This window comes from Hemicordylus capensis, chromosome 4, assembly GCF_027244095.1.
Source record: "Hemicordylus capensis ecotype Gifberg chromosome 4, rHemCap1.1.pri, whole genome shotgun sequence".
NCBI lineage: Eukaryota > Metazoa > Chordata > Lepidosauria > Squamata > Cordylidae > Hemicordylus > Hemicordylus capensis.
Genome location: NC_069660.1, coordinates 66,824,304 through 66,837,657, shown reverse-complemented (window position 1 = coordinate 66,837,657; position 13,354 = coordinate 66,824,304). Strand labels below are relative to the sequence as shown.

The 13,354-nt window shown below is 45.4% G+C and overlaps 1 protein-coding gene across 2 annotated transcripts in view; it reads right to left on the bottom strand.

Annotated features, from left to right (window-relative positions):
* NUCKS1 (nuclear casein kinase and cyclin dependent kinase substrate 1) overlaps positions 1-13,049 on the bottom strand; it is a 34,590-nt gene extending 21,541 nt beyond the window's left edge. The window contains exons 1-2 of one of the 2 annotated variants that reach the window (XM_053245038.1): positions 12,770-13,049; positions 1,243-1,292 (exon numbers count right to left, since the gene is read on the bottom strand). In XM_053245038.1, coding sequence (XP_053101013.1) covers positions 1,243-1,292; positions 12,770-12,786 — 67 coding nt within the window. In that variant the 5' untranslated portion in view covers positions 12,787-13,049. The remainder of the gene's footprint in view (positions 1-1,242; positions 1,293-12,769) is intronic. The other variant, XM_053245037.1, reaches the window with a different exon arrangement.
* Between the last annotated feature and the right edge of the window lie 305 nt (positions 13,050-13,354).

Genomic DNA, 13,354 nt, shown 5'->3' with positions numbered 1-13,354 from the left:
AAATTTAGACCAGAGCCAATCAAGTTTGCCAATGCAAAAAAAAAAAAGCAGCAATTTAAACTATGTAGATTTGGAGACCAAATAGGGTGTAACTCTCCTCCCCTCCGGCACAAGAGAGAGTAAGGGAGTTGGCAGATTGCCGAAGAGAGAAGCGTAGTCACAAAGGTTACCAATTAGCAAAGAGAAATACGAACAGACCAGAAACTCTATTAGTCGGAACTAACAGAAGGAAGAGCTCTCTCCAATAGGTCTAGTCCCGAGCGAGACAGCACTGGAACTGGGGAGGCAGCTACGCCTACAAAGAGTCACTTGACCAGTTCTGTCTCGGGCATGCGCAGTAAACCCATTATGAGGATCTCCTACCACCGGGGAAAATGACGTAGACAAGATTTGGGAAACATTTCCTAAGAAATAAGTAACTGGTTGTGTGGGAGTTTCTGGAACTCTCACCAGACAACAGTGGGGATTTCTTTTAGATCACACCACAGACTTGAAACATGCTGGTTCCTGGAGGAAAAGCAATGTCTTCAATGCTGATTTTCAAGAAGACATACAGAAACTGACAGATACTTTCAACAAAGATACTGCATTTAACAAGAATCCATGCAATATTTGCACTTTTCCTCTGCCACACCCATAGTGCCATAATGGCTATTCCACTAGGTTTCTAAAATAAAATAAGTATGACAAATAGCTAATGCAAAAACCAAATTACTATGGTTAGAGCTTAAGCCACACACAAACAGCAAACTGGTTTTAAATGTACTGGCAGGTTCTTGTTTCCAATAGATCATGTATACCCTATAAATAAATTGAACTTGATAACCAACAGAACAGCATTAGGATTGCAGCATATTTTGTTTTCAGTAATTACTACAACAATTTCATTCACCAGACAGAAGTAACAGAATGTGTGCTTTCCGGGGGGGAGGGGGGGATGATGTGGAGGTTCCAGCAACCCTATTGTAATTCACTTGGCACAGACTAAGAAGAAAGATGGTCTCAGAAGCATGGAAATTAAAGTTACAAGCTAAAATGGGCTGAGCAAACTAGAAATTCTAGAGAATCTACTCGAGACAGCACATCATCATCTCCTCTAGTTAAAAATAGCCATTTTACCACAGTTTAATCCTATACACACACAATCATGAAGCACAATTAATCTTTCAAGCATTTGACCACCATCACTTTAGTAGCAGCAGAAAAATCTCTACATTTTTGCCCAGGAACCAATATAGTTACCTGCATCATCAGATTCCTGAAACTGTGAATAGTCCACCACTTTCCTGTTCCTGGAAGGGCAGAAAAATACATTAGTTTAAGAAAACAGACAGTTTGCAGTATTTTCTGGTTCAGACAACTATATCTTCAACCCTCCCAAGCCTGCACACTCCCTTTCTTCCCTTCCTGCCTTGGGTCACACACCAAGGGAAATCTACTCCAACAAACTGACATGTCATCCAACTCAGAGCTGTTTAACTATGGTTTACAAACAGAGCTGAATCTCCATTTCAGATAATGGTTTGTAAACCACAGTTAATTCCAGATTTGAACAACATACAGAGTAGCTGTTTAACCAAACCAGGATTTTGACACCAAAGCTCCACAGGCAAGTAAGATGGTGGGGGAATGTGTGGAGCAAGCAATGATTTCTTTGGTCATTTGAGTCAGCCTAGTGCTAACAATAATTTTTAACCACTCTTCAAGCAACAGATCTGAAGCAGAATTACCCTGTTAACTGTAGACAGGGTTTGTACAGAGCAAGCTAGGGACAAGGAGGAACTGCCCCATTCTCAAGTGTGAAAAATGCTGTGCATACATACACTGGAACTGAATTCCCAAATGCTGAATTCCCCAGTGTTGAAGAGCTAGTCACCTCAAAGCTCACCCATAGCTCTGCATGTTTCTACAGTAGTTGAGAATGTGTACAGGGCTTGCACAGCCCTACCCAGGCTGGGCTGCTCGTGTGGAGTGCCAGGAGTGCCCTGGTTTTGACCTGGGCTAATAATGAGATAGAAGGGTGTGAGCCTGCTCTTCTATCCCACTCCCCAGTCATGTGAACACTTGGGCTGCCTGCAGCCCAAGCATCCAGAGTCAGGAGCAAGAGTCCCTGGTAGCAGGGAAATTCCCCAATACACCACACTCCTGGTGCAGTGTACTGTGGGATGCCAGAGGACTTCCTCCTCCAGCTCCTGGCTCTGCTGCTTGTGTGCCATGTGAGTGGCAGAGCATTCGCAGGAAGGGTGAGTTTGTGTGGGGAGGCATGTAGGAGGCTGCCTCCCCACCCACCTTCCTCATGTTGGTGTGAACGACCTTACTGGAAAGCATCCAGACTAGCCTTACACTAGTGTGAATATAGTTATGCTTAGCATAGGGACAAAGTACTGGGTGAAAAAATCCACCTTTGTTCCAGACTAGCTCTTATAACAATGCAGTCTTTTGCACCATCCAATGTATGCGTACACTCCTTGTGCAATATTATTCAGAAGCTTTCTCTTCCACTAGCACAATTTTAGATGACTGAAGTCACATGAAGTCCTACGAGCACCACTGTGGATGCTACCCATGAAAGGTTTGGCTGTGCATGACACTAACTCCAAGATACTTGTGCTTCTGAGCTCTGCAAATGAACTCTTCTAGAGCTCATTCAAATCTCACATCAGCTGATGATAGAAGATAGACTTGAACGAATTACCTAAATAACTTTCTCAACACCAAAGGCTTGAGCTTTCCTGACCTCAGATTTGCATATAAGACAACATCCAACCAGCATATTCAGATGCCATATTCTTCTTCCCACCTACTTAAAAGAGTAGGATCTCTCTTAGTGAGGATGGGGAAAGTTAGCATAGCACTTTTCAGCTGCAGTTCCTCAAATGCACTACTGGCCTATTCTTCAGCAGTAGTATTTAATTCTCAAATAACTTGTTAACTATGTTGCAGCTGCACTACATCCCCTCAAGTTCACTTGAGATTCGAAACATACATTTCCAAAATGTCTGGTGCCACGGGAACACACATTTTTCTGGGATTTTTTTAAAAAATCAATATTTGGGGGATTTAATTTTAAGTATTGTATATAATTCATCAAATGTAAACCTTTTACCATAGAACATTTTATGCAAAACTGTACTGTCTCAAATTTAAAAGTAAACACACCTTAATTTTCTTCAAATAATTTAAACTTCTTCCTAGAAGATTCCATACAGCCCCAAAACAGAATAGAAAAACCTCCAATACCTATTTACTAGAAGCAACAGTGCATATACCACAAATAATGATTCCTCTTTCAAAATGCTTCCAGCACCTCCTTGGGTGTTGGGAACCTAGTGTCTGCCTCTAGCCCAACAGAATACTGTATTAAAGACTACACTGAGTTAAACAATACGGCAACATATCACCACCACAGTGCCACATTCAGGGGATTGGAAATGACATCTGAACGCAGCCAGTAAGTGTCATACTAAGTGTGGACAAAAACAGCCACTTGAAATCCCCGTTATTTAAAGAATTCAAGCTTCGTTTCTAGCCAGAATCAATTTCTGAAAAATCAATAGCTTCCAGTTAGGAACTACACACATGGCCGTTGTTAATCGCAGTCCCAGCATCCGCGGTTGGGACACTGGCCACGGTATTCACAGAAGGCCTGCCTTGTGTATCCACTGTATTCATTGCATGGATCTGTCCATATGTGGCCATGCTCTTTCTGCATGTGCTGATGGGCAGTGAGAGAAATTTTGAGAAGGACAGAGGGGTAATTTGTTGTGCGACAGGTTTTTTGTTTTGCTTTAAAAGACAATTTCAAGAGTGTTTGGCAGTCTTTGGTGTCCTCAGGGAGCCATTGCTCTAGAACTTTTGGAGCCTTTTGTGCATTTCTGTGGAGCCTTTGCAAGCCTGTGGGAGCCTTTCTTCAGCCATTTCCGGGCAGCTTCTTGGAGGACTCTCTTGTAGCATTGTGTAGCCCTGGTAAGATGCTAAATTATCACTAAGAAATTTAATTGTAATTTTTATGAAATTCAATTTTTTAATTTAAAAATTCAATTTTAAAAAAATTCTAGTCTTGGTAATTAATTATAGTACTGTGCTGTACTATATAACTGTACTTAATTTAAATTGCAATTAACATTTAATTATCCATTGAAATTTGTTTTTATGTGCTGTACAGTAACCATCAAAAATTAATTATAAGTACATATCCATGGAAAATTGACTTATCAGTTACTGCTCTGTCCTGTACTTCATCAATTGGGGAGGTTGTTTTGCACAATTACTGTATTGTACTGCACACCACTGTACAAATTTTTCCTTCTTCCACAGTCAGCATGAGCAAGTGCACACTGGAGAGCTCTGCTGAGGGGAGAGGCAAAAGGTCTCGCAAAGTATTGCCCTTGAGCGAGTAGGTGAAGCTCCTGGACATGTTGGCTCATGGGGACAGTGCAACATCCGTTGCACACCATTACAGCATCAAGGAATCCACTGTCCATTCCATCAAGAAAAGCAAAACCACTATCCATGCAAGTGAGATGTCCATCATGTCTCAGAGTCTGAAGGTGGCATTCCATCCACACAATCCCCACATGGAACAGATTGAGAAAGCCCTCTGTTCTTGGATAGAAGACGAATCCCAGAGGAACGTACCACTAAATGGATCTGTCATCTGTGAGAAAGCGCTGCAGTTCTATAGGTGGTCAAGCTGCAAAAATGTCTGAAGGCAGTGAGCATAGCTTCCAGGTAAGCAAGGGCTGATTTGAAATATTCAAGCACTGCTAAGTTCACAATGTCAAGCTGGAAGGGGAAGAAGCATCGGTGGATCACAAGGTGGTACAAAGATTTCCAGCAGAGTTCCAGTGGCTGATTGAGTCTGGAGGGTACAGGCCCGAGCAGGTCTTCAATGCTGATCTTCAAAACCTGTTCTGGAAGCAGATGCCATCGCGCTTCTTCATCAGCAAAGGAGGAAGAACTGTTCTGGATTTCAAGGCAGCCAAGGACCACCTCACTCTGCTGGTGTGTGGCAATGCTGCAGGGGTCTGCGTGGTCAAGCCAATGCTTCGGTATTGAGCACAAAGCCCTCGTGCCCTGAATGGAAAAAATAAAAGACAGCTTCTCATCTTCTGGAGAGCCCAGAAAAGAGCATGGGTGACTGCAATGCTTTTCTCTGACCAGGAAAAAATCTCATGGTTTCTGCATGAGATGCAGGGATATATGGCCTCCAAGAACCTTCAGATCCCTCCTGGTGCTCAACAAATGCCCCTGGACATCCTGAGACCCTGCAGTTCACATACTTGGAGATTGCCTTCTTGCTGCCCAAAACCACCTCCTTGATCCAACTAATGGACCAAGGTCTGATCATGACTTTCAAGTCCTAATACACTGGCCACACCTTCATAAGGACGCTGGATCTCATGGAAGCTGATCCCTCTCTGTCAGTCAGCAATTGCTGGAGGAGCTACAGCATCACAGACTGCACTGAGAACATCATGGCCTCCCTTGCAGAGATCAAATCTCACACATGGAACATGGTGTGGAAGAAGTTGTGGCCTGGAGCAGTAACCTCTTCATCTGCTGCAGCTGTTCCCTCAGTAGCTGATGAAGTGGAGCGGATCACCAACCTTTCATGCACTGTTGGTGGAGAAGGTCTGAAAGACATTGAGCCATATGAGGTGGAGGAACTCCTCCAATCCCATCAGGGGATGTTGACAGAGGAAGCATTGGAGGACATCATCCAGGCAGCTCCTGAGAGTGGGAGAAGAGGAAGAGAAGCTCCCCAAACCCCTCACCACAAAGGGGCCGTCTGAGGTTCTGCATCTGGGGACTGCCTTGACGGACAAAGTGTTCAAGATTGATCCCCTGATGGAGTGCAGCACCAAGTTCAAAAGGCAGCTGGAGGCTTCTTTGCAACCCTATAAGGATACCTACTGGGCTCTTCAAAGCAAGGGGAAGCAAACCACTATCATCAGCTACTTGGGAAAGGTAGATGTAGGGATGTGCACGAACAGTTCATGTACTCCCTGGGGAAGCATGAGGGCTGCATTCAAGCAAGCCAGTAAGGCACTCTTAACCTGTTTGCCCCCTCCCTGCTGCTTTCCCTCCACTGGTGCTCGATTTCAAAAGAGACACACAGGGCTGCAGCTTTCCTTCCTGTAGCCCTGATCGAAGTCGGCATGCACATGGCCAGTGTCAGTATTCTCTAATTTTTTTCATCTGTGTGCAGAATGAGTTTTGTTCTGGGTGCAAGTATCAAGGCAGTGTGTGCACATGTGAGCAAGATCTAAAATTAACTGAGCACACCTCAAAAAACGTGTGAGTGCATGCACATGCACACGCCTTAGAGGGAATACTGGCTGGCGTGCATGCACACTGGCCATTTGTGTGGTATGCTGCCCATGCAAATGGCCAGTGCGCATGCGCATCGGCCATGTGTGCACAGACGCTGATCGGGGTTGCAGCAAGTAAAGCTGCAGCCCCACACGTCTCTTTCAAAATCGAGCACCAGCCCGCTGGGGGGGGGGGAAGCGGCAGGGAGGGTGTAAACAGGTAAGGAGCGCTTTATCTGTTTTTTTTAAAAGCACCCCCCCCAACTGGCTCTAACCCCAGTGTTCAAACAGGTTTGGCATTCCAGAAAGAAAGTGCTGAACTTGTTCGTGCACATCCCTAGGTAGATGCACCCATCACAGCAGCTGTGGAGTTGCCACCATTGGAAAGCAACGCCTGCACTTTCCACAGCTTCGAGGAAGAAAAAGATGATGACAATGATGGAGCAGTTCTGCCTCTGAAGGGCCTGCTTTTGCTACCTGATTTGTGCTCCAAGGAGAACACTGGAGATGGAGTGCTGCTAACTCCATCAGTGGAGCAAAGAAACTCCCCTGCATGTGTTTACCAGAAGTGGACTGAGTTCTGTGCTGCTTCTTTGGCCAACCTACCAACCAGTCAGGCCAGAGGTTTGTGCTGTTAAGTGTTGGGACTTCAATTGTGGGGTGGGAAAGCTTCATGGTTACATATTACTGGAGGAGCTGGGGGCCACTGCTGGAGCACATGGAGAATACAGTATAGTAGCCAAAGTACAGAGCTGCGCTTATTTATTTTCTCCTGGGGTTTTTGGGGTGATTTCCCAGTCATTCTAGGGGCTCTGGAACCTAACACCCCAACTCGCATTTACTCAAGGTCTCATTATTCGCTGTTTTTTAATCCACGGTTGTAGGCTGGAATGGAACAACAAGGGCCACTTGTATTATTAATCTAGAGATTTTGGTGCTTTTTATCTCCATCACAGAACTGATGGTTTCATGCACTGAAACAGGTAGACAGTTGTACATGTCTACGGTATACATTAATTGTAATAATACAAGAGTCTACAGTATTAGATACTTACTAGAAAGCATTTTGAGGGAATAAGGGAAAGCTAACAATATTTTAAGCAGCTTTACCAAAATGCATTTTACTCATCAATCTAAAAAAAATAGTTTGTAAGAGAAGCTGGGACTCCTACTTTCCCCTCAAATTTCAAAAAATAATTTTGTTAATACCTTAAGGGGAGATAAACTACAAAAGAGCCCCTCCACCTTCTTCTGGGCTTCCATGTATCTTATTTGTGTACTTTAAAACTACCACAGCACATTGCTACACACCTGAAGTCAATTTACTCAGGAGGAGGAGCCGGTTACCATCAAAATCTGAGAGGGATACTTAACTGCATTGCCCGCCTCCCTTCAAGTAAACCACTAAGAAAACAGGATATAAGCTCAACTGCGTGTATGCTACAATTCCATGGGAGCACAAGAACTAGCTTTGAATGTGGGACTGGCTGCAGAACTGAGCTTCTTGATAGTTATGGCTGAGCATCTTTTTCTGTGTAAACTGCTTTGGGAACTTTTTTGTTAAAAAGCAGTGTATAAATAATAGTTGTAATATGAACACATATGAAACTGTCTTTTACGAAATCAAACTACTGGTTCATCTAGCTCACTACTCTACACTGACTGGCAGCAGTTCTTCGGAGTTTCAGACAAGAATCTTTTCAGGCCTTCTTAGGATTGAACCAGAAATCTTTTACATGTGCTACCACAGAATTACAGCTCTCCTCAGAACTGGGCTTGTGTGCCCTACAGCACTATACAACATAGTAAAATTGCAAAATTATGCAAAACAGAAGTTAAGCAAACTTGCTCAGTTTGTACTACTTAGATAAATGTCTTTGTACCAAATATGGATCACCTAGACACAAAATACTGTTTTAAATACAGAATACACAGTCTTGCATAAAAGCTTCAGTAGTACCTAACCAAAATTTCCCTCACATTAAACAGCTTGGGTCATCCAGGACAAGCACCACATTGATACTCTCAAGCAACAGTATTTTTTAGCCTACTTTCCAGGCTTATGAGATCACCTGGCATTCTGTGTGTGTCACCCCCCTCCCCCGGTACCAATTTCACAATGCCTGGGCCAATATGAACCAAATTGGCTACAGTTATAGGGACACCTCAATGGTGTAGTTTGTGATGTCATCCACTCCGATTCAAGATGGCAGACATGTGAACATTTGAGGTGCAAGTGGACTAACTTGTGAACCACCACCTAACCGAATTAAGCCGAATTTGCTACAGGTGTAGGGCACATAGAGGCAGCTCAAAAATGTGTTTTAATTATGTCATTCACCCCAATTCAAGTTGGAACACAAATGAATCTCTGAGGTGCAAGTGGGAACTGATTTGGACCAAATCTGGTACAGCTGTAGGGACACTTTAAACACATGGGGTGGATGACATCATCACAAACCATTCAAGATGGAGGACACATGAATGTTTTGAGGCACAAATGCGCTAACTTGTGAACAGCCTGATTTGGACCAAATTTTGTCCAGATATAGGGATAGTGAAAAGGAAGTAGGCAGACTAGTTCTTACTAGAACTTATTTTTTCAAGTGCTGATACATTCTCAGATATCTGGTGAAATGCACAATATCACTAAAGGTTAATATTAAGATCTCTTGGAATCATGTGACACAGAATTAAGGAAAGCATAGGCTCATTGTGTATAATTATACCTTTGCGCCATGCAGCCCCAACTTTAAAAAAAACCCCAATATCCTTTTGTAATCATCAGGAAGTCAAAATACTGATTTTCTGAAAACTCTGAAGGAGGAAGTATTCTCAAGATATGGAAAAGCAACCAAAAGCATCTCTATACCCTTGGTGCTAACAAGGTACAAGGAAGGAGCTGGTCTATGAAATGCAAAGCCATTTGGGGTTTCTTATGTCATGATAGTATCTTGAATTGTACCCAGAAGACATATGCAGAAGTGAGAATTACCCCTAACCATTGTTGCAATCCAATTGTCTAGGAGTACCCCAAGGCTACATACTTCACCACTCAGAAGCTGAAAACCCACCATCAGTGACAGGTACACTCATATCATAGCATGAGAAGTTATTCAGCTTTTAACCAGCCTGACACTGAATGTTCTCAAAAATCAGTTTCCGATTATTTTATTAAGTTCCGAACACATACATTTGCTTTCCAGTGAAAGCGGATTCAAAAGTATGTGTGTGTTAAACAAGAATTGAAGTGGAGCTAGGCATTCATTTTAGATGATACATCAAAAGGCAAATTTTCCAGGCCAATAGAAACAGTCTTCTCTGTTACCAACATGATGCTCGGATCTCAGTTTAATACCCTAGCTTGTCCACTGTGGTTAGAATAAACTGGGATGTGCTGGATTCAGATACAACAAATTCAAATCTGTTCAGACTGGGGACAGAAGGAGCATATTTCTCACCTATGGCGGGGGGGGGGGGGGGAGCACACGAGTCCAACATGCATGCTAGTAACAAACTATGGTTTAGCATTTCATCTGAATCTAGCTGCTAAATGGGAACGTAGTACATATTTGTAAAGTAGTTTACTTTTGTGCAGGCTTCTGTAGCTCAACAGATTACCAACTTGACTCTAGAACCCTTAATGAGCTAATGAGTTCAGATATACGAATACCGAGCCAAAGATCATGGCATCAATACCAAACATCTATTCCAACATCAACATAGTACCAAAACCTAGATAACAAGGCTACTTTTTAGGATTATGCATAATTTTGACAGAGAGGTAAGTCTCACAATCAGTGAGACCCACCTTAAGGGGGTTTGCGGGGAGAGTGAGCTTAGCCCACTCTCCCCGCAGACGATCACAATTGCAGTCCTGGGCGGCCGGATTGGTCACCCACAGGACTGCCGGCTCCATCACGGAGCCAGTGGGGATCGGGGGTTGTGCCCCCCCCGGAAGTTCCAGGATGCCCTGCACAAGTGCGTGGGGCATAGTGGGGGCCGGGGGTCTCCTTGTGTGTTGCTGTGGCGTGGAGTCGTACCAATACACAATCAAAAAGATGAAGTTAACGGAGCACTCGCTCTGTTAACCTTGGCTAAGGGGAGGGGTAATTTAGGAGGTTTGCTGCTGGGGGCCATGCGGCTCCCGTTGCAGCACACGATCAGCCGAAATTGGACTAGGCTCCCTTAGCCCAATTTCAGCCGATCATGAGAATAGCCTCAGATACTATCACTGGAGATCAAGAACAGAACCTTCATCAGCATCCTTCAGTGGCCAAAGTAGTAACTTGGTATAGATTTACCAACAAACTTATGAATATATCTTGGCAACTTAACATACCATAAGTCCCTTGGAAAATTTGACAATTAAGACCACAAGATTTGGCAAGGTTCCTGCTTTAATGTGCACAGATACCAGTCAGCCTTAAGCAGTTCCATATTAAGGGTGTGCATGAATTGCAATTCACAGCGCAATTTGAAATACATCCCCGAAACCTCTCTTCCGTCGCCACTTCCTCAACTGGCGGCATTCCTCCCAGCTATCTTCACGTGCTGGTGGTGCTCTCTCCCAGCTGCCTTTCTTGCGATGCTGGCATGCAAATGGTTTCTGCGCATGCACAGTGGCCATTTGCATGGTCAGTATGGTTGCTGACCACGCAAATGGCAGGCTGGCATCACGAGAGGGCAGTTGGGAGGAGCGCCACCAATTCTGGAAGTAGCAGAGCAGATATGCAACTACCCTTTTCCGTTTTAAAGAGGCGCTGGGAACGTGTTTCAAATCGCACTGCAAATCATGATTCGTGCATATCCCTATTACATATTTTAATGTTAGTCATTAACCTACAAACTCCCTGAAAAACAAAGCAGAATGTTTACCCTGAGCAATATCCAGACAAAGTTCTATTGAAATTAATGGGACTTAATCTTGACTAACTTGTCTCCGATTTCAGTGGTGCTAAGTTATGACTAACTAGTCTGGATGTTGCCCTCTGTTTAAGTTGCAGTTTAAAAAGCAAACAAACTAGAACCACCTTTGCCAAAAGTTTGCTTCTAGTGGTTCTTGCCAAAGCCACCTTTGCCAAAAGTTTGCTTTTAAAGTCTATATGAAAGCCAGTGTGATGCAGATGATTTGGAACAAGGAACAATTTTCTTATTTTATCCCTCAATCTAGCCTACCTTCCTAGATGACTGTTGGAAAAATGGGACCCAAGACTCCCAAGAGAAAGGAAAGATTCAAATGTGAAGACAAAGTTTGTCTTGATATCCACAGATACGAAACAACATCTGTCTCAGCGTATGTAGTATCACAACTTTATGCTCCATGCTTACAGAATCCAGGTGCACACCTTCACAGGAAAAGAAATGCACACAGCAACACAATTGAAAAGAGCCAGGTCATTTTTTTATCCCCACCTCCAGTTTATAGAATGGTGGAGAGATAACACCACTACGACTAAAGACGACATTTGAAACAAAGTTGTATATCCATGCATCATAATTAAATGGAAAGAGCTGCACATATACTATGTCATCCCAATATGCAAGTTACTTTAGCGTTCTTTATGTTTATCCTAAATGGAGCCATAACCAGCTACATGTGAACCCCGTCCAAAATGATTGCTGCATTCTCCCATCAATGTACCGAGTACATCAACCAAAATGTGACGGATGCATCTTCCCAACACCACTAAGCGCGCGAAGTTCTTTTTCTGCGGGCGCCCTACTGCCCAATGAGATCGCAGCAACGCGAGACAACCCTTCATGCGTGCGAACAAGGCATGGTCCTGCCTACTTCTTAAATCAGCTCGGTCGGTGCTACAAAAAGCGCAATTCCCTCACAACATGCCCGGCGCACGCACATGCACGCCTTCCCACCAGGGTGCACCCTTTTGCTACGCACTCTCCCCTCTGGCAGGCAGGCAAGCAACCTTCCACCCCCATGTACCACCACTCTGCACAACGGGGTGCAGCCAGTGCCGATCGCCCCTCCAAGATATAACTCGACCCACGGAGACAGTTCACAACGCCCCTCATTTCTCCAGCGGCTAAACGCAGACAGCTCTTCTGCACAATGACGCACGGGGCATGCCTTCGCTCGCTCTCTGCACAGATTGAGCCTCAGTCAGACACAACCACCACATCGCCCCCTCCTTCTCCCACAAGAGACGTGGACTTTGCTTGCGCTAACCTTCAGGGGCAGCATTGCATCCTATAGGAAAGGCCTTGCAGGGCGGCGGCGGCAGCGTGCGAGGGGCTCCCCACCAAGGAGCAGCACGCTGCATGCCTGCACACGCCCCTCCCCTCTCCCGCCATACCCCACGCCTGGCCGCCTCCCCTCCCTCGAGTGGGACAAGGCCCGGTCCACTCGCTCCTCCGCTCAAGAAGCCGCGGGCGCCCCGCGCGAGAGAAAGCCGAGGCAGCTCCAGGCCTGCCTCCCTTCGCAGAAGACTCACCTGACAGGCCTAGACATCTTGGCTGATTAAATTGAGGCCCTGAGGCGGGCACTGGCGGCGACGAGGACAAAATCACCGAGGAGGCTCGGCGCCGGTCTCGCTCGCCCTCTCGCGGGGCGTCAGTCCCCGAGTCCAGCGACTCAGGCCGCCGCCCCGCGCCCCTGACCTGGCTCCCTTACACCGTCAGTCGCCACCACTCGACGCTCCCCCCTGCAAAATGGTCGCACTTCGTCCAGCAGAGGAGATGCGCCGAGCTGAGAGGGCGGTGCAACCTATTCGGCTGGCATCTCCTCCCTATTTCTCTCATTGGCGGATTGGAGGCTTCGCCCGGTCCCATTGGCCCGTTCGAACAATCACGGAAGCGATGCTCCGCCTCCTCCCCTGCGAGCGGGAGGAGTGAAGGCGGTAGAGGAGAGCCCCCCTTGGTAAAGCTAATATGAGAGCGGACAGCCAACAACAGCTAGAGAAAGCTGACGATTATTTGAGGCTTGCAGATTCGCCGGCAGCTTGCCTGGATTCCCTTCCCTCCTACTGGTCAAGGCCCGGGCGGCCTCTTCTTCGCTCGTGAGAATTAGCGTCAGGTTT